Source organism: Cygnus atratus, chromosome 7, assembly GCF_013377495.2.
Source record: "Cygnus atratus isolate AKBS03 ecotype Queensland, Australia chromosome 7, CAtr_DNAZoo_HiC_assembly, whole genome shotgun sequence".
Classification (NCBI taxonomy): Eukaryota; Metazoa; Chordata; class Aves; order Anseriformes; family Anatidae; genus Cygnus; species Cygnus atratus.
The window spans coordinates 14,218,490-14,237,662 of record NC_066368.1 but is presented as its reverse complement, the minus strand read 5'-3'; the positions used below and the strand labels follow the sequence as shown (position 1 = coordinate 14,237,662).

The 19,173-nt window shown below is 41.2% G+C and overlaps 1 protein-coding gene across 5 annotated transcripts in view; it reads right to left on the bottom strand.

Annotated features, from left to right (window-relative positions):
- The window catches only part of BTRC (beta-transducin repeat containing E3 ubiquitin protein ligase), a 120,970-nt gene that overhangs the window by 85,991 nt on the left and 15,806 nt on the right, over positions 1–19,173 (bottom strand). Inside the window, exons 2-3 of one of the 5 annotated variants that reach the window (XM_035547809.2) lie at positions 18,646–18,714; positions 7,316–7,423 (exon numbers count right to left, since the gene is read on the bottom strand). The exons of 3 other annotated variants lie outside the window; for them this stretch is intronic. In XM_035547809.2, the coding sequence (XP_035403702.1) occupies positions 7,316–7,423; positions 18,646–18,702 (165 nt within the window). In that variant the 5' untranslated portion in view covers positions 18,703–18,714. The remainder of the gene's footprint in view (positions 1–7,315; positions 7,424–18,645; positions 18,715–19,173) is intronic. One more of the 5 variants, XM_035547810.2, reaches the window with a different exon arrangement.

Below are 19,173 nucleotides of genomic sequence, written 5' to 3'. Positions count from 1 at the left end.
GAAGCAATCTGCCTGACTATTTGGAAAGGGACTGAAGGAGGCTGACAACCTGATTATTTTATGCATACGTTATACATATAAAATATATAAGATATATTGATAAATGCCAAAGAGAACCAACTACAAATGTAAATAAATCAAACCCAATTTAATGGATAAAATTAGTTGGGAATTGTCCTCAAAAAGCAACACAACTATTTTGTACAAAAAAAAAGTTTTTCATTTCGAGGGCAGTTAAAGAGATTTCACTGAAACTGAAAATCCCCAAGTTCTGTGTATAGCAGCACTTTGCTGGTTCTCAGCAGTAATTAGAAGCCCAGTTAAACATCACCAGACACAGGGCAAGTATATGAACATAATAAAGAATCATGCACATCACAGAGTACTGTCTATATATTTGACAAGCACAGTCTAATTTTACTTAGTTTGCAACAGAATTCTAGGTAATTATTTTGGTCTATTTGAAAAGTAACAAAATCTAAGGAACAACCATTAAAGTAAAATAAATACCATCTTATCTCTGATACAGTCTGTGAGAGTGATCTACCAAACCAACAAAAAGCTGAGTGGGAATGGTTAAATTTTTTTTTTGGAAAACTGAGTAATTGGGTTCTCTAGGTAAGAAAGCATGTCTGACTATTTTTATGCATGAAATAAGTAGCAGCCAACAGAAAACTGAAGAAATAAAAAGAAACCCAACCCATGCAGTATAAAAAAAAATATGTCTCTCTCCAAGCTAGGAATTTGAAGATAGAGCAAGTGTATTTTTCCTCTGAGGATTTGGGTTTGTCCCCCTGGAATCTGCATGGAATCAGCTAGTTACCTGATTTCACTGAAGGAATATTTAATTTTGTTCTCCCTATATATGCATGCATTTAAAGTTATTTAGGACTATCTCTGTATGTTGTATTTTACAAAGGTCACTGAATTCTGACCAGCACTGGCTTAAGTATTAGATGACAAAGTCCTTGGTGACTTCCCCAAATTCATGGTAAAGTTCCATATTTTAATTTTTTTAATTAAAACTGCATTTGTTGTGGTATTGGCTCCGTGGTAGTTCTGCAGAAACAGGCAAAACTGATCTGGTGCACCTGGCTGCCTCCGAAGCACTGCTCACGGAGTCCTCAAACCCGAAAGGATGCCCATGCCGAGCGCTTTACCGACTGCTCAGTGCTAACTCCTGCAGGAACACACCGAAATATTTATTATTGCTACCAGGGGACCGCAGCGGGCTGCGCTTAATCCCTCCTTGCTCCGCCTGAAGCGAGAAAGATTACGGTTAGATCAACGCTTATCACGATTAGATCGGCGCTTCCGATATTTACACGACGAGTGACTAAAACGTTAAATGGGAATTTATTTCGGAAAAAAAAAAAAAAAAAAACGCCGCCCAAGAGCGCCCGGGCGCCGGGCCCGTGAGGCCGTGCAGTACCCGGCGGGGCCGGCGGGGAGCAGCACAGGCCGCGCCAGGCCTCACACATGCGCTGAGGCGGCTCCTAATTCAATTAGCGCAGGCTGCGGCTCCGGAAAAAAAAAAAAAAAAAAAAAAAAAAAAAAGAGTAATTCAATTAGCGCGTTGTGGAGCTCCGCAGTACCTCCAAGCAGATGTTCGCGATCCTTAGGAGCTGGAGCTAGGTTTAGAAGTACCTGGATGGCGGTCGGCAGGCCGCCTGCGCGCACCTCCCTGCCTCCTAACGAGGGATGGAGGCGAAAGGCGGGCTTGGTGGGGAGAGTTTTGTTCTGTTTTCCACAGCAATCGGCCAAAGTAATGGCAGTGCACTGAAGACCTTGCCCTCTTCTTCCCTGAAGAGCCCGTGGTGCAGAAACCAGAACAGGGTGCAGGGAATTTTCAGCTATAAGGTGGCTTAAGCCCTTAAGCAAGGGCAGCATCTCCCACTACGTGCTTGGCGCCTAGCTCGAGGAACTAACAGAAAAAAAGTGCAAAAGAATAAATGCCATTCCCAACTGCTAAATTGCCATTTACTCCCAACCCCCAAAAGTCTCCACTTTGCCCCCTAAATGGGGGGAAGGCTCTGTGTTGCTGCTGCTAGAGCTGAGACCTCGCAGCTCCATCCCGAGGCCAGGTGAGCTATGTGCTTCCCAGCCCAGCCGTAGCGCTGCTGCCAGACATCGAGGTCACCAGATTTAAACCCTAAATATCTCTTTTTACCAAACCTGTTCTCTGTCCACAGGGCAGTGGCTTTACTTTCTTTAAAATCTAAAATCCCAGCCTCAGATAACCTCTCTCGGTCTTCCTAAAATTATGCTCCTGAATGAGGGCTGGAGCCAAGTGCAAAAATTGCGCAATTAATTTGGCTTCGTTTCTGCTCCTTCTCTTATCCCCTCTCATGCCTTTATAATCGCTCCTGCCAGGTGGTAAGATGAGGAGAAACATGAGAAATGGATGCCGAACACCTCCAACAAGAAACTTTGCTTAAAAAACCAGGTGTCACATTGTGGCAGTTCAATATTTCATAGCCAATACAAGGAATGTGCAACAACACTGCAACTTTAAATCTTTGCCTCCCGTGTCAGTCTCTCTCCTCTCATTGTAATGCCAAAGGGAACAGCAATCAGAGTGGAGATGTTCAACGTGATAGAGGTCAGGACACCGGTGGATCAACGTACCAGAAACACGACCTTGTTTATTTTTTTCCCCAGTATTATTGTTTACAGGGTGCTTTGCTCATGTACCTTGTGGTTCTTAGCTAAAAGATGAAATTACAGCCCAGGATGAAGCGCTCAGGCACACATCCAATTTGTGTTTCCATCTCAGAAAACAAAAAGCTTCTGAGGCCCTCGGGCTGCCATTCAAACTTGGAGAGGCTGACATTTTTAACAGCATGAACCAGAGACTGGCAGAGGGAATGATCTAATGCATTTCTGACTTGTCAATCAAAGATCTCACCTCTGCTGTCTTGTAAACAGTTGGGGGCCACCTAACTACGATCATAAACAGGGGAGAGCCTGCCGCCAGCCGGGGGGTGCTGCAGCCACATGCTCTGGCTATTAGCCACCAAAATTACCATTCTGTTTTAGAGGCTCGCTGTAAACAGCCCACGGGCACATTTCACACTGCCACTGGGAGAGCACGAGAGCGGGGAATACAAAGCAGCTTTGGTCGAGGGAGGCCGCACCTTGAGGCTGGTGGGGCGTGCTGACTGGACACCACCCCATCTCTCTCCCCACTAAGGTACCCAACTCCACCTACCAGTAAAGGTCTTCCTCCAAATTCATTTCTCACAAACGCATTTCTGAGCATGCACAGCTTGACCACCCCCAAGACTTTGGCTTTAACCTCCTTGTAAGGCCATAAATAAAGTACTACTGTGACTACTACTCACATTTACTCTGCATTTCTCAGCAATAAAATGCCAACTTTTAACGTAAGAGGCATGAGCAATCTGAAGGAAATTAAGAATAACCATTTCTAACAATTAAAAATAAAATAGATGTAAAAATAATCTGAGAAACTAGTTCATTTCTTCCTCAAGGGTGCAACAAGCTTTCATTACACCAGACTATTTACATCTTTGACGCTCACCTTTCTCCAAAAGCGATCTCTGTCCAAAGAAGAGGAGCAGTGTAAATCACATCCATACTGCACAACCTTAAACACCCTCCTGTTTACTTCAATTTGACTAATACAGCAGGATGGCCATGCATTCCTCAACCAGGACAGAGACTTCTGCCTGAAACAAGGAACACACCTTGCTTCTGCAAAACCAAGCAGAACGCAGTCTTCTTCATTTAACACAGCCTGGTGTGCCATTCTTTATGACCAAAGCCTTCACTTCAAGTAAGGCAAAATGTGAATTTCTGGCATTCCAGAGAAAAGCACTTCCATATTCATTCAACAAGAGGCTGCTACCTCCACCACAAGAAAGTCAATTCTCCTTTTCGACTACTAGAGCCCATTACAGAAATAAAGAGTTTCAGATCCAGCAAAATAAAGCTGATTAGACCACTTTTTGCTTTTTCACTGGTGCCTAGGCTCCAGACAAAAAAAAAAAAAAATTAATGCATGACTCTTGTCCCAAAACATTTACAACCTACACTGGATCCAATATTTGTAAGCAGTGTCAATTGGGTAAAAATGAAGAGATGATGGTCTGTTCTCTGTGATTACCCTGATACATAACCTTTGGCAAGACTTTTAAATTGCTCCTTAAGAGTCTGCATTCATACAGTAGCCTACAGAAATAAATTAAAGGAAATATTATGGTCTTCTGCAAACCTGAAAGGTTTAATGCAATCATTTTCTTGGCATTGTTGATGGGTGTAACTGTAAATCAGAATTTTCAAAGAACTGTGACTATGAAAAATAACATAAGCTGAGTCCTGTAAGCATGCATGGAAAATATTTTAAAAAGGGGAAAGTAATTATCTTCAAACGAAAAATGTCATGAAAACAGGCACCTGTTGGCACATCTGGAAACTTCAGAAACATGGATTTCTAGGAAAAATATACTCTAAGTTTTTTTTTTTATTATTATTATTTGAAGAATCTACTTGCAACCTAGCTTTCAGTTGTTTTGCAGAGTGACAGTACAGCATCCAAGACACTGAAAATGATATGGCTGGCCTTTTTCTCTTTTTTTTTTAAGCACCCTTTTTAACCCCCTCCCACAAAGCCTTATCAGAGTTCATGTTCCAATTTGCTGCCTTCTTTCACCATGATCTCTATGAAATTCAGTTACACAACAGACTATCGGTTGCCAAGCCCTGAGATAAAAGATGTTTAAAAAAACAACTGTTCCTAGCTCCTTAATCCCCCATTCCTGGGTTTAGCCTTAAAACCTTTCCCACTGTGCGATGATTGCCAAATGGAGCTAAGGAACCAGAAGATCCTGTTTTCACAGAAGTGTCTCCGATAATAAAAACACACAAAGAAGAAAAATGAAGTTATCTGACATATTAACAGAATCATCTCTAAATCGACTATCTGCCAATGTTTCCCATGAGGAGTCAGCAGGGCTTTAACTGAGCTATTCAAAAAGAGCCTGTTTCAACATTTCTGTCTGAGCATCTGAAGGTAAGCATGTAAATAACTAGACAAATTCAGCAGTGACTAAGTAGCCTTCCAGATGGCACCTTCTCTTTTGCCACAAGCAAAGAACATTGATATGCTTCTCCAGTTACTTCAAGCTTGCTAGCGAAAAAAATAAAATAACTTAATATGAGGAAAATTTGCTGGGGTACAAAGAAGTCTTTAATGCTTTCCTGAAGATTCAATACCAAAGAAAGCATTAAAGAACGATGAAATATTTCAATATCACAGCTTCAAGCAGGTTTAAACCACTCCCATTTAGACTACTGCACTGGAAAATGCAGAAGCCATGCCTCCTGGAGGGGAGTTTTCTGCAGACCATGCAAGCTAATGGGGATCAAAGCCCATTGAAAAAATGGGCTGAAATATGGATGACTCATTGCTGCAGAAGCTGTTACTGGCATTTAGTTTCTCAATAGGCACTAAATGAATTCCTCGGCAGAGTCAGTGCTAAGAAGACTACTAGTATACCATTTTAGATGGCAAGTGAGGCAGCCTTCCCCAATTCCCATAGTCACTAAATACCCATGGAAATGTTTTGCTAAATCTGCAGGAATGCAAATGTCAAAGTCCTGATCCACTTCCAAGAAGGCAATACACGGTAAACGGCTCAGCTTCTGACTCATTTGACCCCAAATATCAACGCAGCATATTAGCAGAAAAGTTACTGTACGTAGCTATCATTATCGAGAACATCTTGAGCTAAAAGAGGCGAGTTCCCCTTCCCCTTTGTAATATACATTTATTGTGAGTAATCAAAAATAATTCAAAGTAGAAAGAAGTCACAGTTTGAGTTTATAAATTGCTTTCGATATACTGCTAAGGTTATCTAAAACCTGAGCTTAAAGAGATCTGAGATTTATTCAACAGCAGAAAGCCCCAAAAATGAGGCCCATCCGATTTAGCCAAATTATGCAAATCAGGATTAGAAGTAGGATTCTAAATTCTGCCTGTTGTCTCCAGAGTCCTCTTAGACTAACAAAAAGTCTTCTTCCCCCTCCCCGATGGAAAGCTCCACTAAAGGCTTGCTGCTTTAGCAGAGGAGGCCTGGCAGGACACCTTCCAGAGTCCATCAGTGCTAGTGCTGGGTCAGCAAAAAGAGTTGCAGCAAAATGATGTAATACACTTAAGCCTCCCCTGAGACTGAGACGATTATTTCCACAGTACTCTCCTAGTCCTGGAAGCTGGCAGCCAAATTCAAAATTATCTTTGCACGCTACCCTTTAGAAGCGGGTAACGAACTCCCAACAAAATGATTCTGAAATTTTCAGGACGATTCTAGCCTATTCATTATGCCTGGTTTTGCAAGATGCTGGTGAATAAAACTCTCTGCCACAGGTTAGGTCAACAAATCCAGCAGCACAAACCCTGAAATAAACATTCATGCTACCATGAGCTCAAATGAGCACACTCTCTCCAGAAATACTTCTAAGGTGCCCCAGACACTGCAGTTCACACACAATCACCCAGAGAGCATCTGATAAGAACATAACATCTCTGCAGTCCAGTCTCCACTGCTCTCCTTTTTGTACCCACTTGCCATCATAAAATGCTTGCAACAATCTTGAGCTTTAGCTGGGTTTCTAGACACTAACCTACCAGCTGCTTCACCCACAGGAGAGTAACTCAATTTTGTAAGAGTCACTGGTCACCTAAAGCATCTGAACAAACCCTGTCCAGCAAAAAGCTGTCTCATGACTGAGAAAAGCTTAACTAAGAAATGCGGAGACCAAAGAAAACCAGGTTCCTTTACTTGCCATTTGATTGACAGCTTACTTGTACAAAAATTTTCTATAGTCAAAGTGCCCAGACTACTGCTAACAAACTTGAAGGAAACAAACGCTGGCATCAGTTATCACTGTGGCAATGAACCCGCCCCCTCAGTCCTCCAAATGGCACACAGAAAATTTCGATAGGAAGGGAATCACTGGATGAATAGCCAGATTGGAGACTGTGTGATGGATACTGTTTGCCAAATATAATTGCTATATTTTTGACACAACTGAAAGCCAACAGAAAAGATGATGGTACCAAGCCAATTTAGACAAAATAATTATATTAAATCAAAGAAATGGAAATGCCCCACTACTAAGCCACCCTGAATCTACGCAATATGGGCTTAAATACTGGAGGAGCTCTGAATGACAAAGGAGAGGCATACAGTATGGAGCAGAATAAATGAAGGTAAAGCAAACGAAGTAGAAAAGCAGATGCACACATACAGGGACGGAGAGAAAAGAAGGAGCGTGGAGAGACAGAAAGTACCTGGAAAGCTGGGAGTGCGCCAGTCCCTGGGTTATACAGGCATCGCAGCGAGGGCATGCTGTCCGCCAGGCTGGAGCAGCCCAGCCACAGAGATCTGGGCATAGAGCACTGCAGAGAAAGGACAACTATGAGATGGGACTGTATGAGACAGGATGGCACAGGTTACAGGAACTTTCAAGGCTTAGCCAAATGGCATCAACACGACTGCAACTGGCCTTAAAGACTGAGACATCTTTAAGAGAACACAAACTGCTGGTGACACTTTCCTTCCGAGAAGCTTTACAGATGTCAGAGTAGCAAGAAAAAGGCATTATGGATCAGGAGAGTAATTTTTTGATCAATTTTCTACACCAATGTGCGAGTTTTTTCACTAAAAAAAAGTTCCCTTCCAATTAAGCAGACCTCTTCCCCATGCATAGCACATTCCAGGCACAAAACAGCACAAAGCAAGCAATTCTGCAAGGGAAGCAGAAAAGCAAATGGCAACTTTAAATGGAATACTGGCAGGGAAAGAACAGGCTTTTTGTACACTGGGGTTTAGAAGGAGAAACCTGCAGGTCAAGGTGAACAGGAACTTGGTGACACTTTATAGGATTTTGTGTTTCTGCTTGCCTTGTTATTCATGAAATAAAATACAATTATTACAACAAAAATTCTGATCATCGAAAACACAAATACAAAAAAAAAAAAGGAGCCAAAGCAGCCAGTCAAGGAAAATACAAACCATTTTGTATAGTTAAAGCCCTTACTTCCTGAAATACAGAGAGTTGCTTATTCATTTTAAATCGCTACTGCTAAATCTAGGGATGCGTTATGACAGCTATTGCTTTTACCAGCCAGAGAATTTTTGATGCCATAAGCACTGCTGCATTTGTCTAATTACTGGTAAGGCAGAGAAAAGCAAGTACATTGTAAATGGGCAGCTAGCTATGAAAACTGGAGGATGTGACAGATTAGATGCTAGAGATTTCAAACCCTTGCACTCTTCCTTTTTGCAACACTTTTTTTTTTTTTCCCCATTTTAAGGGGGTTGGGAAGAAATCCGAGTGGAAAGGGCAGCTGGAATGGGTATGAAATGACAGCTGCCTTTTGAGCCACCATTTCTTGCTGCTCTTAAGAGCGCTAGAAAATCTTGCACTAGATTACTATGTAGGAGCAACAAAACCCATCTCTGAGCAGAAAGGTGATCATCAACATTCATAATTCGGCAGTGTGTAGACAGCCACAGAGAGATTAACCCTGTCCATCACCACATTCTTTGGTGTATTTTGTCACAATTTATGCTGCTGTTCCAGAAATAGCATTAGAAGATTGCTGGGGTACAGAACCTATACAAATGTGCTTTCTGGAAGTCTATGGTACCTTAAAATAAATTCCCCACCTCATTTTTCTCTTTTAAAACCTCTTCACCTTACAAAGAAACGGGAACTCAAGAACATGAGTACTTTATAATATTACTCCTCACGTGAGATAATGCCTTTCCTGGAGACAAAAAATTAGAGCCAGAATATTGTAACAGGCACCAGAACTGAGCGATACTTCCCTGTCTGCCATCCTAGCCTTTCAGGAGACACTCACTCCCACCTACAAGCACCTTCCAAATGCCAGCAATCTTTTCTTTGCAATGTAATGTGTATCGCTCCAGCTATTAAAGCTGTTGTGATGATCAGCCTTAAAAAAAAAATAATCAAGTGTACATCTACAGTTAACCTTTTATCCAATTTAATATTTACTTCAATCAAAGCTGGCTGTCAACACTCTAAAAGAACGTCACAGTAACAAAGGAGATTGAGGACAACGTGGTATCGCTGATGACATACAGCAAATTTACTGGGTAAGCATCAGCTGTTTACCATTATCCATCCTAAGGTTCAAGACATGATACAAATAAAAGAAAAAAAAGACAATAACTATCCCATGTTTTCTTGTGTGCATAAAGACTTGTTAGCAAAGGCTTGCCCCAGCCTTAGTCCCTCTTCCCTGGCTGTCCCATTCCTTGGGCTCACTCAATCTTCCATCCTGCCGTGATGAACTAGATGAAGACCTGATTGCCACTGAAGCAGGTTTGGCAAAATAAAAGAGGTTTCTTTAAATATATGTACTGAGCAAAGCACGGAAAGAGAGGCAGAAAAAAGGAGGACCACTCTGCAGCAATGCTCGCTCATGTTGCCTCAAAGTTGATGTGAGAGACGACTCCAGTCGGATGGAGTCACTACCAGCAGCAGCTCGGGCTCTCCATTGTGCCAGGGCAATTACAACGTTATGTTCCTCTAAAATTGCCACCAGAAAGGAAAACATTGAAGGTCTTTTCTGCCGAACTCCCTGCATCTGCAGAGGACACTGGTACTCACCCATGTGCTCTCACTGCTGAGTATTATTCCAGAACTAGGAAGTACACAGTGAACAATTACCAACACCTTAGATGACTTCTGAGTCTGCTCTGGTATGTAACAAAATTCACATTACTGAAACAGTTCTGTTACCCAGCTTAAAAAAAAAAAAAAAGGTGGGAAGTTGCACACACGCTGGGAGAAAATGCCATTGCTGTTCTTGCCTGTTACCTATTGAAGGAAGCAGAGACTCTAAATTACTGCTGGTGACTGAAAGAGGCTTATTCACAAGCATGAACAAAAGGCCCCAGGTGCTTCAATAGAAACAGCTTGTGTGTAAATCAGATGAGTGACCCAACAGAACAACTTCATTTACAGCCTGATCTCAGAAAAATCTCAACAGCCTCTGTCCCCATCCACGGAGCAAGCCATGTGTCAAATGCTCACTTTTGTACTGTCAGCTCCACAAACAAGGGACCGGCCTCTGCGTTCTCTGCTTGAAAGCTGACTGACAAAATCCTCTCCCGAACTCCAGTCAATCCACATCGATTCTTCAAAACAAAGATACGGAGGCACAGAGGTTGGACCGCAGCCAAATGGGAATGCTGATGCTGCTTGCTAAGTACTGGGCTGGGGTGCAGCAGCCTCTCCACCTTCCTTTCTCCCAATTGCATTAATACTTCGGATGTCTGTGCGCCTTCCTGACCCAGTGGTGCAAAGCTTTTAATTTATAACAGCTAAGCATCTTTAGGAGACAATAAGTGGCATTAGATACGGAATTATTTGACAAAATACACATTTCTTTCTCTAAGTGCTGTTCCCTGAACTCTTGAAATATGTCTTCCCACTACAGAAACGCAGAGAACAGAGTTTGAAGCAAGTTCAGCATGCTCCTGACAGAGGCTGGTACCAGCTGCTCCACTGGTGATTAAATGGGCTTGCCTTGCTTTGAATTAAAATAGGCTGAGCTGAGTGGGCAGTGACACTGAGCTGAAGGGAAGCCATATTTTAACCTATCCAACTGTTCTTGTAACTATACTGCAAGAACATTTTTGACTACATCAGATGTTTCGCCACTAATAGCCTACCCTCTATTCCAATTATTTGATGTCCTAAAGACAAATCTCGGTACACATTCATTGGCTAAACTTTTGCCACTGCTAAAAACTGGTTATTTACTTTATTTCCTATTGCATTACAAGATTATACGCTACAATTTCAGGCTGCTTTTTGATCAAATTTGTTCTCTTCTGGTCCTTCAGCAAATACAATATACTACAGGTAACTAACACAGTTTTAGTAAATTACGTTACGGGTCAGAAATATATCACCTTCTCCTCTACAACTAAGTGGTTCTACATGAGGAAAAAACTGAAGTTGTTGAACTGCCACACTTTACAACTAAAGTGCACAGAAGGTGTGAAAATACAAACGCACTTTACTGAACTCACTGTAAACAGCAACAAAAATTGAACACTAGTTTAAGGATATTTTCTTTATAAACACTTTGGAGATCTTAATTAGACAGTAATATAGCATTAAAGCCTTTAATTGTCGCCCTTTTTTACATACTAAAGGGCAATAACCTACTAGGCATTGCTGAACCCTGCACTCAGCCTTGTGATAACCTGTGCACATGAAATGCCTTTGATTTACAGGCAACATAACATATATTTGTGCACAACATAACAAGTCAGTGGCAAAGCCAAAACGAAAACCCCTTTTTTTTTGTTGTTCCAATTGCTAATTTTGGTCAACTGTACACAAGACTAACTTCAGCTGCTAACCATATCTATTTCAATCCTTTCCTAGTTCAGAATTATTCCTCTTCTAGCACCCTGTCCAGTGCTTTATGTAGTTCATCTCTTGAGGTAAATCAATACAATTTCTTCTTCTCCTGGGAGATGGGAATTAAGATCCTGTTCACGCAATATTTTCATTAAGGAGCACAAGTAGAATCTGACATGTTGACAAGAGAAGATGAAGAGTTTAAAAACAGAGAAAAGGGGCTTTAGCTGTTTGGTCCCACTGATCATAAGCGATGGAAGTGGACAGGGTTGTACAAAGAGAAACAGAAACAGGGCACAATTTGTAAATATTACTAAAACCGGGACAAGAGGCAAAGAGAATTACTACAAATTCTACCATGCAAACTGCAGCAAATAAAATAAAGGGACACTCGAAAACATAGTAAAACTAGATACACCAGGCCTGAGTGATGAGACAGGTCTTTCCACATTTCATCACTCAAAAAGTCAAACATGGGATGGCTGGGAAGTACAATTCTCCTTGAAGAAGTCTCTTTCAGAGTACTGTTTCCTATATGCCTTAGGAATTTTGACCCTTTATAATGCTTTATCAAATAAATGCTCAGATGTTACTAGGATCCTTAATATTCATGATTATTTTATAACACAACACAAAAAGCAGGAGGACAAACCCCAAACCTTTCATGCCCACTCAGTTCCTCTTCTACTTTTTTTGGCCACATATTTAACTAAGCCAAGGCCAAAAATATAACACACATCACTTTCACACTGTGTCTGATGTGCACTATTCCTGTCACCACAGAATGCAATACATCATATAAAATATATTAGATAAGGCAGCTGCTATTTACATTACCAATGTTGGTGTCATGAAACTTAATCCCAGAAATTTGCTTCTTGCTAAAGAGTGATTTGGGTTTATTTCTTTGGTCTAATTTTCATCCTTTTGACCTCTCATATATACATAAAAGTTAAAATACGTCTTATATTTCTTCTCTCTGCTGTTCAAGTAGGTACTCCCTTTGATTAAATATATGACATAGATACAGAGAAAAGAAATCCCCAGTGCAACCTGCGTGCTTTCACAATTAAAAATCTGCCAAATATATTTCATTTTTTAGCTTCAGTAGCACTTGATCTTATTGGGTTCTTAACCGTGAAAAAGTTGTATGATATAGCCTCAAAAAAACACAAAAATGGAATGAATTATTTTTAGTAGTTCTTTGTGGGGCTTTATTTTTTCTCTCTTCCCCCCCCCCATCCGAACTGTGGATACAAGGCATGCTAAATACGTAATTACATGAGAGAGCCACCCAGCTTTCAGAGGAGCCATTTCAGTGAATTGTGTAAATAATATGCCTTTAAAAACCCTCAACGTATGAATACAGATTTACCATTTATGGAGCAGTTATATACCTGAGAGACAAAAATACCCATTTAAAAAAAAAATCCTGCCTAATTATGAACTTACCAAAGAGACTAGCATGGCTCAGAGCAAATTAATACTTTTATAAGTTTCTCCAAAAGTTTGTCTTTTTTTCATTTGAAAAAAAAAAAAAAAACAAAAAAACTTTTAAATCTGTAGTCTTAATTAAGCCAAAAACTAGAGTTAGAATTAACACCTCCTTAATACTCCAGACCACTGGTTCTCTGCACTTAAAATAATGCTGACTTTCTTCATCACTGACTTCTTGGCTGTTTTTCCATAGTAAAAAGATTAAGTTATAAAATGAAGAAGAAACTACAACGTTCCTCAAAGTGTGACCATGAGAAGGATCTCCCAGGGTTCAACCAGCCCACAAGCTGTCAGCTCTTCCAGCTGGTACATACTGCACCAAAATCGTGAAGGGCAACACACCGTTGCTGTCAGAACCAGCACTTTTCACAATTTCTCAGCTTCTATTGTGTTCAGGCATTTAGGTCACACATATGGCGACTATCAGAAGTGGCGTGTTCCTGTTTTGCTGTAAGAAAAGTCATTGAGCTACCTTACTAAGGGACCTCGAAGCATTTTTATGATCTACAAATCAAGCAACCCAACTCCTCACTTTCGGAAAGCAGAGAGTATGTTCCTAGTTCCTGCGGAACTCTTCAGAACAATCAGGTCTCACAAATCAGATGTTGAAACATGTTAGCAGCGTTCAAGCCCAGCACTCTTCCTCTATTCCAAACATAGGAGGTGCTGGGCTTCTTACACCCATGTTGATCACTGAATCCAGTGCAGAGGTTTTCCCACTCACCCTAAGGCTCGTGGGCTCAGTGCATTCCCAAGCTCTGTCGTGGACAAACAGCTCAAACCACTGGAAATGATTTCTTTTCCCTTAGCCTCCCACTTTTCATGTAATTGCTCCGTAAATTTTCCTGAGCACACATATTATGCAAACTCTTCTCTAATCTTCTGGTAACTCCCTAGCTTACAGTAACTTTTTACAAGAGATTCCAGTTCACTAACTGCTCTTAAATATCAAAGATAAGGTACATAGAAAAGGGATTACATATTCAGGCTATCCAAATATTTTCTTACCTGAACAGGATCCGGGAGGATCAAATCACAGCTTTTAGGTAAATGTTTGTGAAGAAACATTTCCCTCAAAGAGTGGTTACTGGAGCTGTTGGAGCTCTGGGATTCAAGATCAACAGAACTTACGTGCCCCAGAACGGAGCCAATTTCCCAGCTATAAGGTGTATGAGATCCTCAGTTGCCAAGTGCTAGAGGGAACTCATGTAGATCATATCTGAACTAGACAATACTAATGTTTTCATAATTACAGCTCTTTAATCTGGGAAGCTGATTTATCTAAAGCAGTGCACCTGCAGAGCTTTGATTCAGATGCCATACCCATCCTTAAGGAGTGCAACAAGTAAAGACTTGTGCGTGCTTCTTTAAGCAACAAAGATGGTGTTGTTAAACCCAAGACCTACCCAAACTCACTAAAAGCAATCTCATCAAGGTCTACAGCATGCCAACTATCTGACGGGTTAAAATGGAGGTGCTCTTGGTCTAGTTAGAGGAGAAACAGTTGCTATTAAGTTCCATCATGTCCAAAGCCTGATTTTGTCGGAACTTCTAACAATTTAAAATCTTATCATGTCACAAGAGATAAATGGAAGAAGATGAAAGAGACAGCCTGAGACTCAGCAGACCCAAAATCTAATTCTTTGAACAGGCATTCTGCATGTGCTTGAGTAAAGAGTAGCACAGCATCTCAGTCCCGCATCTGCACGGCAAGGACAACAGAACCACCCTGCCTGAGGGGTGTTAAGAGACCAGAACGGGTCCTTAACTGTGCAGCTCTGACACACAAACACCAAACACTGAACAACAGGGAGTGGAGAAGAGAGCAACAGTAAATCACTTCCGTAACAAAAAGCAGAAAGAGCAATATACTGTTTGAGCATCGCTGGACCTGAACATCTACGAGGTTTAAAAAAAAAATCCCCCAAACCTACTACTCTAAGAAATGAGTTGAAGCCTCCTCAGCTTGAGACACTTGTATACGTCAGGTCTGGAGTTCCATCACAAAAACTGCAGAGAAAAATCCTACATCGGTGCAGAGATTAAATGGATGTTTTGTTAGATTTTCCCCTATCTTTAATTTTGTGTAATTCCTGAAAATCTCTCAGGTTTATTATGTTATGCACATACCACACAAAAGCGTTCTGAGGATAACAGGTATGTCTTTGAAGCACTTGACATTCTCAAAATACTACATGAATGCCAAGTATTAAAAACAAACTTCAGAAAGAAAGCTTATTGCTACTTTCCACCCAAGGAATTAGTATCTGGATTGTAAAAAGCATATGGAACCATCAAAAATAGAATATATGTTTTAGAAGTTAAAGAGTAGACGCCAAATGATGAAATCAACCACTAGAACAAAATCAAAGTATTTCCAATCATTGCATTTTTTTTTTCCTAGGAAAGTGCAGTTCTAGTGAAAGAATCCCGTTTTTGCCCCAGTCCTGCTTTTTCCACCCTGTTTTCCAGCTGACTTGACTGAAGTGCAGACCATTAATATCTCAAATGCCTTGTTTGATTACGCTGGCCTTTGCTGGTACCGATCTAGTTAAGGTAGCACCAAGAATTTCCAGCATAAAACACATTTACAGGTTTATAACTTGGCTCTAAAAATTCTACTCCAGAAGACAGTGGGAGGCAGAAAGGCTCAGATGAACACATTATATTACATATCCTATGTGATGCATACTTGCTCATGATAGCATACGAAGGGAAGGGATTAGCTTTAACTCCGAATTACCACGTTTCACAAGCCACTTAAAATGATACTTCTAACCTCCCTATTAAGGCAATCAAAATAATGTCTTGCAAGTGTTTCAGCTAATTAAGAGCCTAATTTGCCCAATTTCTCACTTTGGCTTAAATCATAGAAGGCATCAATATCATATAGGGATCGGAACATGTCTACTGACCGCAGTTATACACTAAAATTACCCCCGTCCTCCCCGTCCTTCCCTCAGGAGTCAATGGCAGCCTGTCTTCAAAGGGTCAACATCTGGTGATGGGATGTTACAGGCTGCCAGCAGCACAATGCAGCCATTTGAAGAAAGGATTAACCGAAGATCAAGGCCAAATAAAATAACTGTAGGCGTTTGCCTTTTTGTAAAGGATAAACTCACAAGAAGCTGCTGGAGTAAAAAGAGCTTTCCAGGTTATTTAAAATCCTGTTCTTAAAGCAACACACATTTCTGGCCATCGGGATCATATTTCCTCTAGCCCACATATGAACGCAGTACAGCTCTCCGCTGCAGCACAGCAACATTAAATAGAAAAAGCTGCCATTAAAGGGCAGAGGGTAATGACATTAGTGTGGGCGACCCATGCTCAGGTAGTGTTCAACTATTATCTCCAGTTTAAGTAGGCTGAAAATACGCAAATCCAGCCAGCACTGTTTTTAGATAAAATTGTCAGTTTTATGGATATTTATAGTATGTGTCCAGTCTTGCAGAACTCCATCTTCCTCCACCTCATCTGTAATATAAACTGCTTTTAGCCCACATTAATACAATGTGTTACTGGGATACTTCCTGCATTCTGTGTAAGCCAGGCAGCAGATCAATACTCACCTACACCGAGGAAAAAAAAAATCATTATGTTAGAATCCTTTTAAAAAGGCAGACACCAGGAGGGATAAACCTGATGCACAGACAACATTCCATCTGGATGCATATGTAGATTGCTGCTTTTAAATAAATCAAAAGTGGCTTTCTTTCCGATACGTGGTTTTAAAGAACCTTACAGGTAGGGCCTTTGTATATATATCCTAAAGCAAATGAGCCTGACCTCAAAAAATTAACCTCTCTGCTTATGAGAACTCTTCCTTTTGATCAAAAATTGCCACCCTTTGTATCAACTCCCTTACCCATATACGTCCTGTGGTGAAATCACAGCACTCAAATTGGAACAGTAAAGCTATTTCCAAGACAGCATCTGCTGGTGACACAAGCGCAGGTTTATAACTTTTGCTTGGATCAAGGAGGAGTAAGGAGATTTAAGATAAAGGCTTTAGGACCAATAACAGTAAACCAAACACCAAAAGGAAAGCAGCCACACAGAAGAGTATAAAAAAAAGTGCAGGTTCTTTTATTATTTGAAATTGCCTAATGTGAAATTTGCTAGCTGAACACTTTGTGTTTGTTTCCCCCACCCCCCCCCCCCGAGTATTTTTCAGAGGCAAAAATGCACATATCCCACCTGCATCAGAGCACTGACAACATAACATAGCATGAACAGATGCAGGTCTGTTTGCCTCAGAAGTAAAAGAAAACAGAAAAGCCACACAGTCCTCTCCCTATTGTTCTCGCAACCTACCACATAAGGAAAACTGATGCCATGCCCCATAGGTCAACAAACTTGAGCTCTGAGAGACGTTAATTGCAGAGCTGAGATTCCTCTGAGACACCTTGCCTGCAGCTCAGCAAAGTTTAAATCAAGAGAACATTAGCTCCGGTGTCCCAGCTGACCTTCGCTAGTGGGGACTTCCAGACAGAGAGGGATGGGCTCTCAGAGAGAAGCTCCAAACCACGCTTTGCCTTTGCAAGACATCACTCATCTGAAGCACTGGTTTGCAAATGTACTCCGGGACCCAACGCCCAACTTTTTATAAGCATTCGAGCTCTTCTCAGTTTCCCAGAAGGCAATGTAAGCTGAGAGCAGCGAGCAACTTGCACGAACGTCACCACTTACTACTTGGAAGATACTGAGACAAGACTGGAGAGGCTCAAAGCCATCCTGTTAGCACCTGCAGTGAAACTCGGGTGTTTCAAGGTTTTGTGCTGCTGTTGGTTTTAATTCTCTCCCGCTCCACACAGGTGACTCGTCTCTTTGTTTCTGTTGGGCTCACAGCGCCACGGATCCTTTCACCACCACTTTTCATCATTTTCCCAACTCCAGTTGCCACGACAACAGGATGCAGCTTATCTGTGCTGTTTTCATATTTCCAGCTTTTGTTGCCATAACAACACAATCTTTCTGGCTTTCGACAGAAACAGCAACTTTAAGCCCCGTATTCAGAAGGATGCCGGATCCTCTCGTGAAGATACACGTATGATGAAGAGATTGATACAGGCAATTTGTAAATTAAGCCATTTTTTTCTGAAGGGGGAATTTTTCACTCGCAAAAGTGAAAAAGCTGACAGCAATTGCTAGAGGCAGACTGCTGAGACAACTAAAGCCTGGCCTTTAATAACAGCCGGAGCAATATAGCGCTGGGCTGCTTCTGAGCGGGGAGTCCCCACAGTGTCAGATTGTGTCAAACTGCACAATTGTTATGTGATGTGAGTGAGTGTCCGCACTTGTTTCACCCAGTCAGACCTGAATTAGACGCTCGATGCAATTCTCTCGTGTTTTAACCCATTGGCCTCACCATTATTACCAACGCCGCCGCCACGCAGCTTTGTGTTTGAAGGCGCGTTTTAATTCTGTAATTTGAGCTGCTGTTGCAGATTTCTTTTCGGACTCTGATCCTTTCTGCTTTCAGGTGACTGCTTTTTGAACTTTTATTTACAAGGAGTGCACATTCAGAAGACTTGTGAAAAAATGTTATACAAACACAGCATGCATAAACACAAAACAGTGATGGCTATGAAGGGTATCAGCTAACATGGCACCGTAACTTCATTATACCCTCATTTACGTACTTCACTAATGAGACAAGCACAGGTGTCCAACACAGTCCCTCACATGAGATGAATAACAATAATACAGTCCAACCTGCTTTAGCCATGCTTGGTATCCAGAAGATAAAAGTTGGAATCCATCTTTTGGCATGTGTATTCGGGGCTAGGAGAGAATAGACATAGAGAGAGACCTCCTTTTACACTGGGACCTAGCTAACCTAAGGCTAAATTCTGGAGTATTTTAAACAATGCAGATTTTTTATTTATTTATTTATTTTGTTTACAAAAAAAATGCGAATGTTTAGTCCCCAGATTTTGTTTATTACCTCTGGTATCAGCTGCTTTAGGAACACTCTCCTAACAAATCCATCACTTTTTTTTTTTTAAACAATTTCCACCATTTTACATTTCAGCTGGGTACATAGAGATATTTCTTTACAATTCCCACACAAATGCACTTGGATAAGCACAGCAGCTGTGGTAGGTGCAGCACCAGAGACTAACAGCCTTTAAAGATTTTTTTTCAATGTGTAAAGCTAAATGGTACCAAAACAGCAGCAGTCAGGCTATGAGAGCATTTTTAGTCGCTCAACAATCAGACCAGACACTGGACAGTGTGAAA